The sequence below is a fragment of the Perognathus longimembris genome, chromosome 3 (assembly GCF_023159225.1).
Source record: "Perognathus longimembris pacificus isolate PPM17 chromosome 3, ASM2315922v1, whole genome shotgun sequence".
NCBI classification, from domain to species: Eukaryota; Metazoa; Chordata; class Mammalia; order Rodentia; family Heteromyidae; genus Perognathus; species Perognathus longimembris.
The window spans coordinates 83562469-83580489 of record NC_063163.1 but is presented as its reverse complement, the minus strand read 5'-3'; the positions used below and the strand labels follow the sequence as shown (position 1 = coordinate 83580489).

Here is an 18021-nt window from a genome sequence, read left to right as displayed (position 1 = left end):
ATCATAAAATATTACAAGATATCTTATCTTGCCATTCCAAATATACCACACCAGGGGCTGGGAATATGGCCTAGGGGCAAGAGTGCCACTGGGTTGGATTCCCCAGCACCACATATACAGAAAACGGCCAGAAGTGGCGCTGTGGCTCAAGTTGGCAGAGTTCTAGCCTTGAGCAAAAAGGAAGCCAGGGACAGTGCTCAGGCCCTGAGTTCAAGCCCCAGGACTGGGCCCTTCCCCCCCCCAAAAAAAAAAACCCACAAAGAAGATTCAAACTCTCTGATCACAAAGAGAAGAAAGCTAATTTAAAATACTCTGTATGGGAAGTAAACCATCAGAGGGGGAAAAAAAAAAAAAAAAAGAAACTAGGCTGACAGAACACATCTATAATTCCAGCATTTGAGAGGCTAAGGCAGGAGAATTGAGAGGTCTCAAGCAAGCCCAGGCTATATATAGCAAGACCCAACAGGCAGGTAGGCAAGGAGGGGAAGAAGAAAGGGGAAGGAGAGAGTGAGTAGAAAGAGGAGAGGGGAAAAAAAAAGAAAGAAAGAAAGAGGAGAGGGGAGAGGGGAGACGAAAAGACAAAACTTACTTGACTGAAAATACAATATAATATATGGAAGTAAGGGGACTGGGAATATGGCCTGGCGGTAGTGCTTGCCTAGCATGCATGAGGCCCTCGGTTCGATTCTTCAGCACCACATAAACAGAAAAGGCAAGAAGTGGTGCTGTGGCTCAAGTGTTAGAGTGTTAGCCTTGAGCAAAAAAAGGTCAAGGACAGTCCTCAGGCCCTGAGTTCAAGCCCCAGGACTGCCTCCCCCCACAAAAAGGAAAGAGGGGCTGAGAATATGGCCTAGTGGTAGAATGCTTGCTTCGCACACATGAAGCCCTGGGTTCAATTCCTCAGCACCACATATATATAGAAAACGCCAGAAGTGGAGCTGTGGCTCAAGTGGTAGAATGCTAGCCTAAAGCAAAAAGAATCCAGGGACAGGGCTCAGGCACTGAGTTCAAGCTCCAGGGCTGACAGGGAAAAAAAAAGAAAGAAAAAAAAAGACATGCCCTTCATATGGTAAGGATGCAAAAACTAGTAAAACTAAAAACTGAGTGATAAAACAAAAATAACTTTTTTTAGAAAAGAAAAAAAACTGGGGCTGGGAATATGGCCTAGTAGCAAGAGTGCTTGCCTGTATACATGAAGCCCTGGGTTCAAATCCACCACATATAAAGAAAAAGGCCAGAAGTGGCGCTGTGGCTCAAGGGGCAGAGCACTAGCCTTGAGCAAAAAAGAAGCCAGGGACAGTGCTCAGGCCCTGAGTTCAGGCCCCCCGGACTGGCAAAAAAAAAAAAAAAGAAAAAAACTGAGTGATACATACACTTTAGGAAAGTAAGAGCAATAAATTAAAGCAATAGCTCTGGATGAAGCAAAGGATGGTTGGGAACATAAGACATTTAAGTTTTAGCATGCCAGAGCAAAATTACATAGTTATTGTCTCCTACTTCAACTCTTTAAGCCTGGATTACCTCTTTCTGTTCCCAGAAACCAATAATATTTATGATTTCAATGGCAATGTGACATATTCCTAAAAGACAACTAGCAGATTATTTTACTGTATCACTAAAGTGATTCATCTTTTCATAAAATACATTAAATAATCACTGAGTTACTTTAAATCACTCTAAAGTAAGAATTGGAATTACTTACTGCTTCATTATTTACTTCATCCAGCTTAACTGTCTTCTACTCAGAGACTTCCGGGAAAAACTATTATTTACATAGCAATTTCTAGATACCCACTTTTGGGCTGGGAATATGACTCAATGGTAGAACAACTTGCCTAGAATGTGCAAGAAGAGAAGAAGATGATGATGATAACTCTTAGAAGCCATAAAAACTTTGGGTCAAATATGTAGGAAAACAAGGAAGCTGAAAACAAGGCTGTGGTTCTACTATTCAAAGAAAGCATCTGAACTGAAGAAAAAGTCAGTGATTAGTCTACAGTCCCCCTAGTGTTCAACTGGTTAAATTAATAGTACCAACCAACGTGGTAAAAGCTGCCATCTATTCATAACTACTGAACCTATTTCATATACTAAACAAAACTGATAAGAAATACAAAAGGCAGAGCTGGGAATATGGCCTAGAGGTAGAGTGCTTGCCTTGCATACATGAAGCCCTGGATTCAATTCCTTAGCACTACATATATAAAAAATGCCAGAAATGGCACTGTTGCTCAAGCAGTAGAGTGCTAGCCTTGAGCAAAAAGAAGCCAGGGACAGTGCTCAGTCCAGTTCAAGCCCAAGTGGCCAAAAAAAAAAAAAAAAAAAAAAGAGGGAGAAGGTAACAAGTTGGATAAGAAATGTACACACTGCCTTATATATGACACTGTAAACCCTCTGTACACCACTCTGACAATAAATAATTTTTTTAAAGGTGTAAGGGAAAATTAGTAGAAATCTTGAGTATTTCCCTATAAGTCATTCACATTATGATTTAGAAAGATTAAGTCCAAAACTATTTTTTACCTAAAACTGATCATCAAACACATAGCATAATGGATAGCACATAAGAAGTGAACTGTAGAAGTCTAGGCAGCCTTAGAGTATGGTTAACAAGGTGAACAAAAATGCACAGACTAGAGCAGTGACTACTGGTGAGAGAATGCGTAAGAGAACTACTAAGAGCTACCTAAATTAATGGAATGTGGCTAAAAGGATACATTGAAGGCATACTGTAAAGATGATGATTTCAAGTGGTAAGATTTGGGGTTTGGCTTTTGTATAAAACATAATTAAGGACAAAGGACTAGAGCATGTTACTATCAATAACTTGGTGGCTGAAATCACTCCAAAAAGCAGAGCTCTGGTGCCTGATAGTGGGAGAAAAAAAAAAAAAAAGGAGCCCCTACAAATAGAACCAGGCTAGCCTTTAAGGCTGAATTTAAACTGTGTTGTCTGCAATATTAATAAAATTTGCCATAAATTAGAAATCAATTTCCCAAATTAAAATCCTTAAAAACTAAGTAGATAAAATCCTTTTCTACTAATTATTGTCTGGTTCCTTATTTTCAACACATAATTTTTAAACTACCAATAAATCTGCATTACTGTTACTGTAAAATTTAATTTTTATTTAACTGTGAGGAAACAGTACTTTTTTTAAATTCTACAAATTAAAAAATGTGGAAAAAGGAATTGGTTTATTTTGGCATAGTCATAGTTTATTATGGAAGTAGTGATCCTTATTAGTCAAAAATCTTGTTACTTTTAGTGTTGTTGTTTTTTTTAATTTTGTACATGTAATACTAGTAAAATTTTTAAAATACTCTGCTCAATTGATAATTGAGATGCAACATACACAGTATTTTTCAAGGGATTATTAGATCACAATCCCTGCTTAAAAAATAAGGAACATAATCCTAATTTTTTTTCTTGGTTGGTCATGGGGCTTGAACTCAGCACTGGACCCTGTCCCTGAGCTTTTTTGTTCAAGACTAGCGCTATACCACTTTGATTGGAGACTAAGAGTCTCACCGACTTTCCCACACAGGCCAGTTTTGAACCACAATCCTCAGATCTCAGCCTCCTGAGTAGCTAGGATTACAGGAGCCACCAGCGCCGAGCATAATCTTAATTCTTTTATATTAAAATCCTTTCAGAAGGAAGGGCTTAGATATTATAAACATCCTTGTCCAGGCAAAGACAGAAAATAATCAGTATGAGAGTACTTTTTTAAACATCTAATGCCCATATGATTTAAGACTATACTGACAAAATTATAGCTCATCATTTCCATTTAGCAAATATCAACTTCAGTGTTGGACTAGCAATTTGTATTATGTGTAATAGCCCAAGGTCAATCCACTCATGATGAATCCATAAGCTAACAAGGATTCTGATACACAAATATCATTCAGCACTGTATCCCAATAAATAGTACTTTTATATAGCCATCTGTTCTACAGTATAATTACAGCCTGTGCTTTTTGACAAGTGCCCGAGCTACTACCTATGAAACTAAATAAAGTTACTTACAGAACATTATCCAACTAATTTTAAGTAAAACTGTACACATTTCCAGCTTAGTAACTAAATTATAGACTGTAAAAATAAAGAGCTACAAAGAAAATCACTGTCTTCTCCATACATGATTAAAACCAAATCTGTGAAACAAGGAAATCTTCCAAATTTGGTTCACATGCAGCCTTTTGTTGCAAGAGCATGTTTTCACATGTAGTCCAGAATGCTGAAGCTACCTGCTAAGCAATGGTGCTAGATTAAACATCTTTATACAGACTTGTAATGTTCTAATTAGTTTATTCAATAAACATGTGCTACAAATGATGCTAATCCTGGGATAACAATGATGGACAGAAGTCAAATACGAGGCTATCCCCACAGAGTTTATAACCGACAGAGAGAAATTCAATGGAATTTTTTCCCTTCAGACTAAATATATTTCAACATGAGTAACACACATTCTTATAAATAGAAAATGCCAGAATAACTTGTATAAATAACTTCAAAAGCTGAATGCCAGTGGCTCATACCTATAATCCTAGCTACTTAGGAAGGATGCGTGAGATCACACCAGCCAGGCAGACAATCCAAATCTAAGAGACTATCTCCAAATATCTAGCAAAAAGCCAGAGCTAGCCAGAGGCATGGCTCAAGTGGTAGAGGGCCACCTACAAAGAAAAATGCCAATCAAGAGCACAAGGTCCTGAGTTCAAGACTCAGGACAGGTATCCCCTGCCACATACACACACCACACACACAAAAAAAAAACAAAAAAAAAAAAAAAAAAACACTATTACCTGTGAAGAATACCTTAAGCTGAATAAGGGAGGCCTCACCTGGAACCTGGAAGAGAGTTATACCTCCCCCCTTCCTCAGGTATGTGTTCATAAATATTTACTTACAAAGGCTTACTAGTGTATCTGAAAGTAAGCCTTAGCTAGGCATTGGTGGCTCTTGCCTATAATCATAGCTACTAAGAGGAGGCTGACATATGAGGATCAAGATTAGAAAGCAGCTGACAGGAGAGTCTGTGAGGCTGTTTACCTCCAAGCAGTCACTAAAAAGCTGTAAATGGAGCTGTGGCACAGTGATAGTGCTTTCATTGAGCAGAAAAAACTAAGTGCCCAGGCCCTAACTCTATGCCCTTGTATTGGTGCGCACGCACGCGCGCGCACACACACACACATCCTTCAGGAGAATAAACAAAAAAATGTCTTATTTTTACCGGTGCCAGTGACTCATACCTGTAATCAATCTTACCTACTAAGGAGGCTGAGATCTGAGGATCATGGTTCAAAGCCAGCCCAGGCATAAAATTCCATGAGACTCATCTCCAATTAAGCAACAAAAAAAGCCACAAGCAGAGCAGAGGCTCAAGTGATAGAGTGCTAGCCTTGAGCATAAAAGCTCAGGGACAGTACCCAGGCTCAGAGTTCAAACCACAGGATCAGCACAAAAAAATAATTTTAAAGTCTTATTTTCTCCAAGCAAAGTCAGAAATAAAAATAACTTCTAGAAAAGATATTTTACATAAGATATTACACTAGATAGGAAAAAGAAGCTAGTAATGATTAACAGACTGTGGACACTCTAACTGCCTTCACTTTGCCACAAAGGTAATAACTTTGTCTTTATCCAATTCTTATCTTTTTTTTTTAAATCAAACCAGTTCTGTTGCATGATTAACTACAAACTATAGGGTGTTTATCCACAGAATAACTTGGCAACTAGCTCACATTCATTCAAATACACTATCATAGCATTAAAAAAAAAAGGAAAAAAACTAATTTTAAGATCATGTGGATACTGGTGAAACCCTTTAGTTCAGTCCTGCATAGGCTACGAGAAAATGCTGCTACTCCACTGAACTCACTGCCAAATAACGATCAGAAACTGCTGGGATCAAACAAAATCCAGTTTTAGAGAGGGGGCATTTTTTTCAAGAAATAGGTATGTATGTAGCCCAGTATTTGTGGAAAACTGCTTTAAAACCGTTGCATAGATGGAGCTCCAAAGTAAATTACTGACACTAACCATATGATAGTTTTTTTTTAATTTCTCAGGTAGCATCACTAATAGGCACTGAAATGGCCAAAAAATTATGTTTATAACATGACTTTGTTTAGATTAGAAGCCAACTTAGCATACTGTATTCATCTCAGAAATTCAATAGAAAATAAGGAAAATTTATTGAAAAGCCAAAAGAGCAAAGGCATATATAATAACATCGAATTGTTCAAGACTAATGAAGGATTAGGACATAGCTCACTGATAAATCACTTGCCTTAGCATACACAAAGCCCCTAGGTCCAATCACCAAAGGAAAAAAAATAAAGCCCAAAATACAAAGTTTAGTGCATAACCGATGTTTTCAAATATAATTTTAATTTTAATCTGTATTCTCAGATAACAGAATGAATGTTTAAGTTTGATTCCCAAATGGATTTTTTCTTATTTATTGTCAAAGTGATGTACAGAGAGGTTACAGTTTCATACGTTAGGCCTTGGGTACATTTCTTGTACTGTTTGTTACCTCCTCCCTCATTCCCCCCTCCCCCCTCTCCATTTCCCTCTCCCCCCATGAGTTGTTCAGTTGGTTTACATCAAATGATTTTGCAAGTCCAAATGGATTTTCATAGCAATTTCTCTTTGGCCAGAAGGCAGTACAATCACAGCGCTACCTTCCAGGGATATAACAGGCTAAAATCTTAAAAGAGTATTGACCATTTCGTAATATACTTTAGAGTTTATTATTTTAAAAAATACTAAAACGTCCGTTGATGTGAGTTAATTGTCAACAGCACAATGGCAGCAACAATTATAGATTAACTGCTGTGTGTTTTACTCTTGGTACTTTATTAACTTTAGCCTCATAATCCAATTTACAGTGAGAAAACTGAGACAATGATCAGCTTAATAACTTGACCAAAGACATCCAGCTATTAACTGATCATGCAGGCATTGAAACTCAAACACTCCACACTCTAACCCACTCTCTAAGCCACTCTAAACCACTATGCCAACAGCATAGTGCCCCCAGCAAGAGTACAGAAACCTTCATCCAAATGACAGGGAAGACCATAAATGTGTTACTGCCTTCTCTCAAACTACTTCATAGCAATTTTAAGTGCAATATAATAAAAAGAATGTGCAGGTGTACTACAGGATTAGTCTCATTTTATTGGGGTACCTTATGTATCTAAATGTAAGATGGTTGCTTTAGTGTTATATTTTACATGGTGTTTCTTAGTCGTATGCTGTTTGGGAAATCCCATAATAACAAAGGGAAAGGCCAAAATATACCTAAAAAGTATATTGAAGTAATCAAAATGTCCCTATAAAAGAAAGTTGTTACAAATAATAATGCTGTTGTATTTAGTGCTCATATCTCCTAACAGGATTCTGCTAAAATTTACCCAAAATGAAATGACTCAAATATAGTAGAGAATAAATTTCTAAATATCACTGGGCACTGATAGCTCATGCCTATAATCCTAGCTACTCAGGAGGCTGAGATCTGAGGATCAGGGTGCAAAGCCAGCCCAGGCAGGAAAGCCCATGAGATTCTTATCTCCAATTCATTACCAAAATGCAGAAGTGTGACTGGCACTGTGACTCAAGTGGCAGAGTGCTAGCCTTGAGCAAAAGAAGCTCAGCGACAGTGCCCAGGTCCTGAGTTCAAGCCCTGGAACTGGCACCCAAAACAAAAAATCTAATTATTTTCAAATTATAAGATTTAAAATACTCTTTTTGAGTTCTTCATTCATGAATGTCCCACATGTCCTATTCCCCTCTTTTGAAATGGAAGTTTTTAATGCCATTCATTCTGTTAATTAACTTTCAATTATTTCCTAATATTAGGATGAGTCATTTCAACTACTTTTACATACAAAAGTAGACACTTGGGACTGGGAATGTGGCTTAGTGGTAGAGTGCTTGACTAGCATGCACGAAGCCCAGGGTTCGATTCCTCAGCACCACATAAACAGAAAAGGCCAGAAGTGGCACTGTGGCTCAAGAGGGAGAGTGCTAGCCTTGAGCAAAAAGAAGCCAGGGACAGTGCTCAGGCAAAAAAGAAAAAAAAAAGTGGATACTTCATCTAACAACTTTCTCAAAATACAACATTAGCATTAAAGGAACAGGGCATATTCAAGACCTATCATTGTTCTGGTACTGTAATACTCCTGGTAACAGACAGGATAAAAGTTTACAATTCTAAAACTCAAAAATAAGCCAGGCACTGGTGGCTCATGCCTGTAATACTACCTACTCTGGAGACTGAGATCACAGTTCAAAGCCAGCCAGGGCAGGAAAGTCCATGAGACTCTTATCTCCACTAAAACTACCCCCAAAAAAACAGAAGTAGAACTGTAATTCAAGGGGGGTAGAGTGCTAGCCTTGAGCAAAAAGCTCAGGGAGCAAAAAGGCCCAGAGTTCAAGCCACAGGATTGAAGGGGCGGGGCGGGGGGGGGAAGCAATTATAATGAAAACAATCATATATTGCAAACAATTTCTGCAATATATTAATAAGTTAAAAAAGGACTGAGTCACAAATCAGCATTACACCGATTTCATTTTGTATTACTATACCAACTGTTTGAGAGGCTCAAATGGGGAAAAGGGCACCAGCGGGAAAGGGATAATGAACAAAGAGCATTAGTGAGGATGAATGTGATCAAAAAGGTTTGTTTGGAAATACAAAAATGAAATCTGGTAAAATGTCTTCAGAAGGAGAATTAGATGGGACAGAATGACAGAATGTGTGAGGTTGGTCAAAATACCTTATTTACATGTGTGGAAAACATGGCAACAGAACTCTCCCTTCCCCCATATAACTAATATATGCTAATTTTTAACACCTCTTGTTTAGGTTAGAATTCTTTTGGTGTTCTCTCTTCATTTGGTGGTTCTGTTTTTCTTTTTAATTTTGTAATTAAAACATACTATTTCTGTAATTTTTAAAATAAGTCAATCTTTGCTTAATTCTTTACCAAAAAATAGTTAAAAAACTAATCTATATATGGAATCTAAAACAACTGTGAATTTAATAAAAAATCCAGATGTTCTAAGACTCTAGTCCTCCCTAAGTCATCTACTGATCACATTAAGTAGGTGGTTGAGCATGGATTCTGAGATATTGCCAATTAGCAGCTAAGAAATCCACCTCTCCCAGACTATGATTTTGTACTTATATAGCAAGTGCCCTATAAGTACCAGGAGAAAGATTTGAGTTGAATAAATGGACCATATGATAGTTCAATTCGTCCACTGTGGTGTACCGCCCCCTAGCTGCTATGACAGCAGATACCACTGGCCACACACACACACAAAAAAGAAAAAGACTTCAAAGAAGTAAAAAAAAATTCTACAGGCAAATTTATAAGTTTTAGAACAGACCACAGACATTAAATTTAGTCCTCTCCTTCCTTTAAAAAAATAATAGCACAGACAAAATGTTTCAAACATTAAATTTTTTCAACCACAAATTAATAAGTAGCTTGGAGAAAGTAAAAATTAGCCACGGGACACTAAATCAGAAAAGAGCACTCTTAAAGAAAGATTGGCATTAAAGCCAGAAATAACAGCACACACCTTTACACTCAAAAGGCTTAAGCAGGAGTATGGAGAATTCCAGGCTAGCCTGAGTTACAATATAAGATTCTGGCTCTAAAAATCCAAAAATAAAATTAATTTGAAAATAAAATAAAACCTGGAACTAGTCCTGATTTAGAAAAATTCCACAGTACACTTCATAGAAAGTGTTCAGCAAAGGGATTTTTAAAAACTTTAACTAAAAATCAAATACTATTATTAATTTTTTCTGGTTGTGAATGTATAATGTATATTAAAAAGCACTTGGAATAGTGAAGCTTTTATATTAATTTGAAATTTTCAGATACCAGATGCAATCTGAAGTTAAAATTAGTCAACATTGGAGCCAATATATCCTGGAATAGCTGAATTACATAAAATGTAGGAACAAAGTAAGAGAAAAGGTACTAAGATCCTATATAAGTAATTATCCAGTACCATCTCAATTTTGTCTAATAAGGCTTGGGTTACATTTCTGTATTTCTTTCCAATTTTGCACCAAAGAGCTCAGCTGGCAACGTAGCTCAATAGCCACAATATGTGAAAAAACAACTGTGTTCCTTTCACTGTCCTGCTAATTACACACAATTTACTAGTATTTGAAAACAGTGGATCAGAGCTCGTTTCCACACCACATTTCCACACCATATACCCACGGGACACAAACCATATCCTTTAACAATAGTTGTTTTACAAGGTTCTAATTCTCAGCAAAGCTAAGAAAGGAAAAGAGAATCTGAAAAAGAAAATAGGAGAAGGAATAAAGAAGTAAGAGAGAGGATGTTCCTTTTGACAGACACCCAATATTAAACCCAGGATCTTTCTTTTAAGCAATTCTTTCAAACTTTTCAATTTTGCCACTGTTCCAGAAAATGTGATGCAAATAATTTTCAAGAAAAAACAAAATCCTTACCCTGAAGCTCATGATGTATCACACCCACTAGGTTGGGTTCATCTCCCCACCAGAATATCCATAACTCTTTGCAATCTGGTTTGACATCACGACGCCATACACACAGCAGGTTGGCTTGCAGACAGCGGATGAAACTTAACAGGATTGGGTCATCCTGGGCTGGGGCTGAAATTATGGGTCCACAGTCCCCATGCCCTCCAAAATTGTACCTACGCCATTTGATCCCCGTGAGTTCAGCCTAGAAAAGACAAGAAAATGCAATGGTTTTCATTTTTTCCTTTTACTTATAGGGCACTATAAACAATGTCCATGGAGAAAAACCAATTTGCTAAAATAAATACACTTAAATTAACAGCATAAGATTTTTCCCAGTGAAAAATGTACATCCATCCTTCTTAATTTGGAGGGTGAGAGGTGTCAATTTCTATCATGATTTCTACCTAGTTGTTAATCTTATATGATAATAAACCATTTTATTTGCCTAAACACTTACTATACTCATAAATTACATTGGAAAATCAGGTAAGAGTTTTAAAATATGTGCACAGTTTGAGCATCCCTACCTAATCCAAACATCCACAATCTATAATGTTCCCAAGTCCAAACTTCAAAGCATCATATATTTCTTCAGATGAGGAATGCTCAGTTACTAAAGTATATACAAACAGTCCAGAATTTGAAAGGCTTTGAAATCTGAAACACTTCTGGTCCCAACCATTTCAGATAAGGGATACTCATCAACCTGTAGAAGTGAAATAATTTCTTTCAAAGGTTTTTCTCAATTTCTTCCCATTCAGTTTAAATCCTTTTCAATCAGGAAAGCAGTTAACATGCAGTATCATACCACCTCATCATGTATGCCCAAAGGCTATTTAGAAAGAAACTGCTAACAAAACTGAAGCACTTATCAGCAATTTACTCCTGTTACTTAATATGCAGCACACAGAAAAGCTTTCCTTCTGTAACAACTCCCTAATGTAGTTTGGTCTTTTGTTTCTTAAACACATTTTAAAACAGGGAAACTTTAAACAAGAAGAGAAGAGAAGCTGTCACTTTGTTCCATTACATGCATTTATATTTTATGATTGCTCTCAAGAGTTTAAATGTAGGAAACTAAACTTCAGCAGGGTGCCCATGGTTCACACCTGTAATCCTAGCCACTCAAGAGGCCAAGATCTCAGGATGGCAGTTCAAAGCTAGCCCAGGCTTTGAAAAGTCTGTGAGACTCTCATCTTCAAATAACCACTAAAAAGTCAGAAGTGGAGCTGTGGCTCATGTGGCAGAGTGCTAGCATTGAGCAAAAAACGCACAGGGACAGCAGTGCACAGTCCTTGAGTTCAAGCCCTACGACTAGCACCCCCCCCCAAAAAAAAAAAACTTTTTTGGGGGGGGTGGGGGAGGGGCAGTCCTGGGCTTTGGACTCGGGCCTGAGCACTGTCCCTGGCTTCTTTTTGCTCAAGGCTAGCACTCTGCCACTTGATCCACAGCGCCACCTCTGGCCATTTTCTGAATATGTGGTGCTGGGAAACTGAACCCAGGAGGACCTCATGCATAGGAGGCAAGCACTCTTGCCACTAGGCCATATCCCCAGCCCCTAAAAAAAACTTTTTTTTAAGTTCTAAAATAATTCACTATAAACACACCAGAAATAATTATCGTATGTTCTTTCTGTTTTGTTTAGTGAAACTATACTGGATAATTTTATATCCTCCTTTATCTTATTACTCTTCAAAAACAAGTTTAATGTTTGTGTAATATTCTATCCAATATTTGAAGAAAATGTAACTTGAGCACCTGGCAAGAACTGGACAATTCTCAGCTTTCTTCACTATTATAATTTGTAAAATCCTTGAACACATTTTCCTGATTACCTCCTGTTTGAAACCAAACAGCCAGGTTAAGATTCATGATAAATACCTCTACTATTTTCACATCCCTGGATTTAACAAACTACACATCAAACATGTTGGGAAAAAATAACTGTCTATATACTGAACAAGTAGACCTTCTTTCCAAAACAATAAGGTATCATAACTACTTACAAAGTGCTTTACCATATTAACCATGAATAATCCAAAGATAATTCAAGGTATACAGAAGTACACAGTTTATATGTAATTACTATGTTTATATAAAAGACTAGAGCATCCTCAGATTTGAGTATCTACAGAGAAGTCCTGGAACCAATTACTCAGATATCAAGACATGACTATACGACATATTGTCTAATGTCGACATTACATTTAAAGCCCTAGGCAAATTTTCTTTGGCGTGGGCCACGTGGCTACTGTATATGTTCTTGGTACATTGTGTATTGTATATATGTCTACCTGACCTAGGGAAGGGAAAGAAAAACAGGGTGTAAGATATCACAAGAAATGTACACACTGGGGGCTGGGAATATGGCCTAGTGGTAAGAGTGTTTGCCTCGTATACATGAAGCCCTGGGTTCGATTCCCCAGCACCACATATACAGAAAATGGCCAGAAGTGGCGCTGTGGCTCAAGTGGCAGAGTGCTAGCCTTGAGCAAAAAGAAGCCAGGGACTGTGCTCAGGCCCTGAGTCCAAGGCCCAGGACTGGCAAAAAAAAAAAAAAAAAAATGTACACACTGCCCTACTATGTAACTGTACCCTTTTTGCACAACACCTTGTCAAAAAAATTTGTTTAATTAATAAATAAATTACAAAATAAAAAAGACATGACTATAAGGAGCACTCTTAAGACAGCACTTGAGGGCTGGGAATGTGGCTTAGTGGTAGAGTGTTTGCTTAGCATGCATGAAGCCCTGGGTTTGATTCCTCAGTATCACATAAACAGAAAAGGCCAGAAGTGGCACTGTGGCTCAAGTGGTAGAGTGCTAGCCTTGAGCAAAAAAATCTCAGGAACAGTGCCCCAGTTCTGGGTTCAAGCCCCAGGACTGGTTAAAAAAAAAAAAGGATAGCACTTGACACACAGCAAACATATAAACTATCTTATCATCATACTAATAATGGTACTAGTATTTCTTTTCTTTTACTTGTAATGCTGTCTATTTTTCTATTATGGAAAATCCTTTGTTTCCACAAATAAACAATGTCTATGTGTTTTAATGAGAAAATCTAACATCAATTTTAACACCAAAAAAATGAAATAAAATATAAGTAATAAAACAGGCTTTTTAAAGCTATGTAAAAGATATTATCATCTAAGTAAAAGATAATGTTCTGTGCCTAAGAACTTTGGGTGGAGGGAAACAATAAGTATATCACTAATAATGACATTAACCATATTTAAAGGGTTAGAAAACCAGGGCACATAGAATAAACATCACATGTGTCAGTCCCCAAGAAAATCCATGCACAGAAATTTATTCACTATAACATCCAACAATATTCAGCAAACAAAATATATGCTTTGATTCAAGATTGTTTCCCAATCTTGGCACTTCCATTAACTTCCTAGCAGCTCTGCTGTGGTCCCAGTAGCAAAGGGAAACCACTGCCACCTGCTCCATGTTCTCTATAAAGCTGTTGTAACGAGTTATAAATTACAAGTGCAAGTTCAGTAACCGTGAGATTACAAACTTCATTGTTTCATAACTCAGTCCAAAGATGAAAAATAACCAAAAAATTTTTGGTTGATCATGCAGCTTGAACTCGGGGTCTGGTCACTTGCTACCCCTGAGCTTTTGTGCTCAAGGCTAGTGCTTTACCACTTTGAGCCATAGTGCCACTTCTGGTTTTTGAACAGTTAATTGGAGAGAAAAGTCTCATGGACTTCCTGCCTGAGCTGGCTAAGATCTCAGCCTCATGAGTAGGATTACAGTTGTGAACCACCAGAGCCTGACTCAATTATTTATTAAAGCAATTTAATTTCCTTTATTTTAAAGCTAAATATCATTATACCAGTCTTCAATGGAAAACCCAGCACTGAACTACCAATCAAGCCTAGTAAGGATAAGTATTAAATGGATACCCTTAAAACTTAGCTTTAAATTTTGATTTAATGTTTGATAAGAGGAAAGACAACATAATGTTACTGAAATCATTTATGCAAGTAAAGTATTCCCATCATAGACTTGTATTCAAATAGAGTAAAATGTTATCAAATACCATGACCATTTTGTTAAAAAAAAAATTCAAGGCCAGGTATAGTGAACACAAAGAGGCTGCGACAAGATCTTGAGTTTGAGGCCAGCCTCATCTACCCAGTGAGGGAAACTGTCTCCAAAAGATCAATTCCCATGCCAAGTTCTGTCTCCCCCTTCATCCCCAGCTGCCTGCAGGGTTTGGGGAGGGGTTACTGCAGTTTGAAGTGAAGGCCTCAAAATTAACAAGAACCCTTATAGTCCCAAATTCTAACAACCTATATCTCTAAGATTCTAAATTCTTTATCTAATTACTATAAAGTATTTTTACATTCAAATTATCCCAAAGGTGCATTTACTTCAAAGAGATAAATTCATAACTACAATTAGGTATTAGTTTTAAAAATAGAATCAAAAGGATGAAATTAAAATATACAGAAAACAAAAGCAGTAATATCTATATATGTATACAATAGTAACCACCACCAACACTGTTTATTAAGCAACCACCTACTAGTACCAGATACCACAGTGATGTCTCCATACTTAATTTCTAATACCAAGTATCATACTTGGATCTTTGTACATAATTCTTAATCTTTACAACCAGCTAAAGAAATTAGAGGGTTGGGAATATGGCCTAGTGGCAAGAGTGCTCGCCTCATATACATGAAGCCCTGGGTTCGATTCCTCAGCACCACATATATAGGGAAGGCCAGAAGTGGCACTGTGGCTCAAGGACTAGCAAAAAAAGAAATTAGAACTCAAAAGGTTAAATAGTTTTCTCATAGCCATAAGGATGGAAAAATGGTAGATCCCAAATGTAACTGGATTTAAACCATAACTGAAATTAAAGCATACATCCTTTCCATTCTGCCATGCTTTTTCACGGGCTAATGGTAACAATTAGCTCTTGAGGATTATAAAACAAATATTACAAAGAAACTGTCATCAACTCAGTTTAGCAATGACTAAAGTTCATGAATCTTTAGTCTTCCTGAGATATTAACGAAAATTCGTATGAATGCCCACACCATCCTATGAATAGACTTAATTTCAGATAATCATATGCCTTCTACATGTTATCACTCTAAGATAGAATGTACACAAATGATTTTTTGCGTGTGTGTGTGCCAGTCCTGGGCTTTGGACTCAGGGCCTGAGCACTGTCCCTGGCTTCTTTTGGCTCACTCTGCCACTTGAGCCACAGTGCCACTTATGGCCGTTTTCTATATATGTGGTGCTGGAGAATCAAACCCAGGGCGTCATGTATACAAGGCAAGCACTCTTGCCACTAGGCCATATTCCCAGCCCCCACAAGTGAATTTTTAGAGGATATGTACAACAACTATTCTAGTAGCAAGAGAGCCTAGAGGGAAACATAGAAACGGCTGACATCTGTTACACAGGCAGTCAGGATTCTCTGAAAATTGAACTGAACTGGCAGAGACTGCTGCCATAAACAAAAGGCAGCCATAGTCAATTCAGAATGTGCTAATTAAATAGATTACGATAGAAGCAGGATAAATGAACTTCCTAACATAAATGTGACTTAAATAAAACACATTTATTCTTATTGTCCTATTCTTTAAGTATAGTATGTGGAAAATAAGTTATCCCATTGAAGATCATTTATTTACAGTGACCTATCACAACCAGATCCCTCAGGAGCAACAACATATACTTTCAACATGGCATCTCAGAGATAAAACAGTAAAATTAACAGGTGTGCTAATAAAAATTATTCCAGGGTGTAGTATCATCATAGAAAGAACACCTGCTGCAGATCAAGAGATATGGGTTCTAGGCCTAGTTTTTCAACAATTTACCTGTATGATGTTAGGAAAACTACTCCACTTCAAGGCACCTCTACTTCAGAAGCTGTAAAGTGAGAGGGGTGACCTAGATACTATAAATGAATTCAAGGCTCCTGGCTCAAGCTAATTACATCCCACTCACTAAAGCAACTTGTAAATGAGATGAAATCCTTATTATGCCTTAGAAGGATCAGTGAGAAGAACTGCCAGAAGATATTCAGAATTGCAAGAAACTTGCTGGGCCAAGTATGTATAATAGGTGATATATCCTTGCCTAGCACTAGCACAAGAGTTCCTGGGCTCCATTCCTAGCATGGCTGGAGGAAGGGAGGGTTTTTAGGAAACATTCAAACATAAATGCCCTAGGAAGTTCCAAGTCTGCCTAACCTGGCTTCCTCCTGTAAAAGGATTATTACTCTAGTAGAATCAAGAAAATAAGAGTAAACACATTGAGTCACCTCTGAAATCACAAGAAGGAAACAAAGTCGCACAGAATGGCAAGCTTTTGTTAAAACATAATGCCATCCCCCAATGGCTTACACCTGTAGTCCTAAACTACTCAGGAGGCAAGATCTGAAGATGATGGCTCAAAGCCAGCCTGAGTAATAAAGTCCATGAGAGCATTATTTCCATTTAACCACCAAAAAGCTAGAAGCAGACTGTTGCTCAAGTGATACAACACTAGCTTTGAGCAAAAAAGCTCAGGAACAGGGCTCAGGCCCTGAGTTCAAGCCCCAGGACAAGCAGGATAGAAAGACAGAAGGAGGGGAAGACAGAAACAAACAAAAGGAAGGGAGGGAGGGAAGAGAGGGAGGGAGGGAGGGAGGAAGGGAGGGAGGGAGGGAGGGAAGGAAGGAAGGAAGGAAGGAAGGAAGGAAGGAAGGAAGGAAGGAAGGAAGGAAGGAAGGAAGGAAGGAAGGGAGGGAGGGAAGGGAGGGAAGGGGAGGGAGGGCAGGCCTTCTAGATTTAAAGGCCTTTGGGCAGGTACCCAAAACAATGTTTTAAAAAGACTTACAGAAGGCCTATCACTATAAACCTGTGTCATACTGAAAAAAAACAAACAAAAAAACTTTCTTCTCATCCTCTATATAGTAAAAAGAGATTATATACAAAGAATCAGAAATGGGTATGGGAATGTGGCTTAGTGGTAGAATGCTTGCCTAGCATGCATGAAACCCTGGGTTCAATTCCTCAGCACCACATAAACAAAAAAAGCTGGAAGTAGTGCTTTCCAAGTGGTAGAGTGCTAGCCTTGAGCAGAGAGGCTCAGTAATAGAGCCCAGGCCCTGAGTTCAAGCCCCAGGACTGGCAAAAAAAAAAAAAAATCATAGAACTTTCTGACTTATCAATAGCACCACCAGAAATAAAAAGGCAAAAGTGCAATTAGCTCCAGCATTCTAAAGCATTATAGCCAAACCAGATTATCTATCCCAGTCTAAACAATCAAACAAGGAAATAGAATACACTTTTAAATATTTCTTTAAAATAATACTTCTGTCAAGCATTGGCGGCTCATACCTGTAATTCTAGCTACTCAGGAGTCTGAAATCTGAGGGCTGCAGTTCACAACCAGCCTGGGCAGAAAAGTACAAACTACTCAAAAACTGGAAGTAGA

At 37.8% G+C, this 18021-nt stretch overlaps 1 protein-coding gene across 2 annotated transcripts in view; it reads right to left on the bottom strand.

Annotated features, from left to right (window-relative positions):
• Med13l (mediator complex subunit 13L) overlaps positions 1–18021 on the bottom strand; it is a 195115-nt gene that overhangs the window by 150898 nt on the left and 26196 nt on the right. For both annotated transcript variants that reach the window (XM_048342889.1, XM_048342888.1), the window contains exon 2: positions 10523–10760. In XM_048342889.1, the coding sequence (XP_048198846.1) occupies positions 10523–10760 (238 nt within the window). The remainder of the gene's footprint in view (positions 1–10522; positions 10761–18021) is intronic.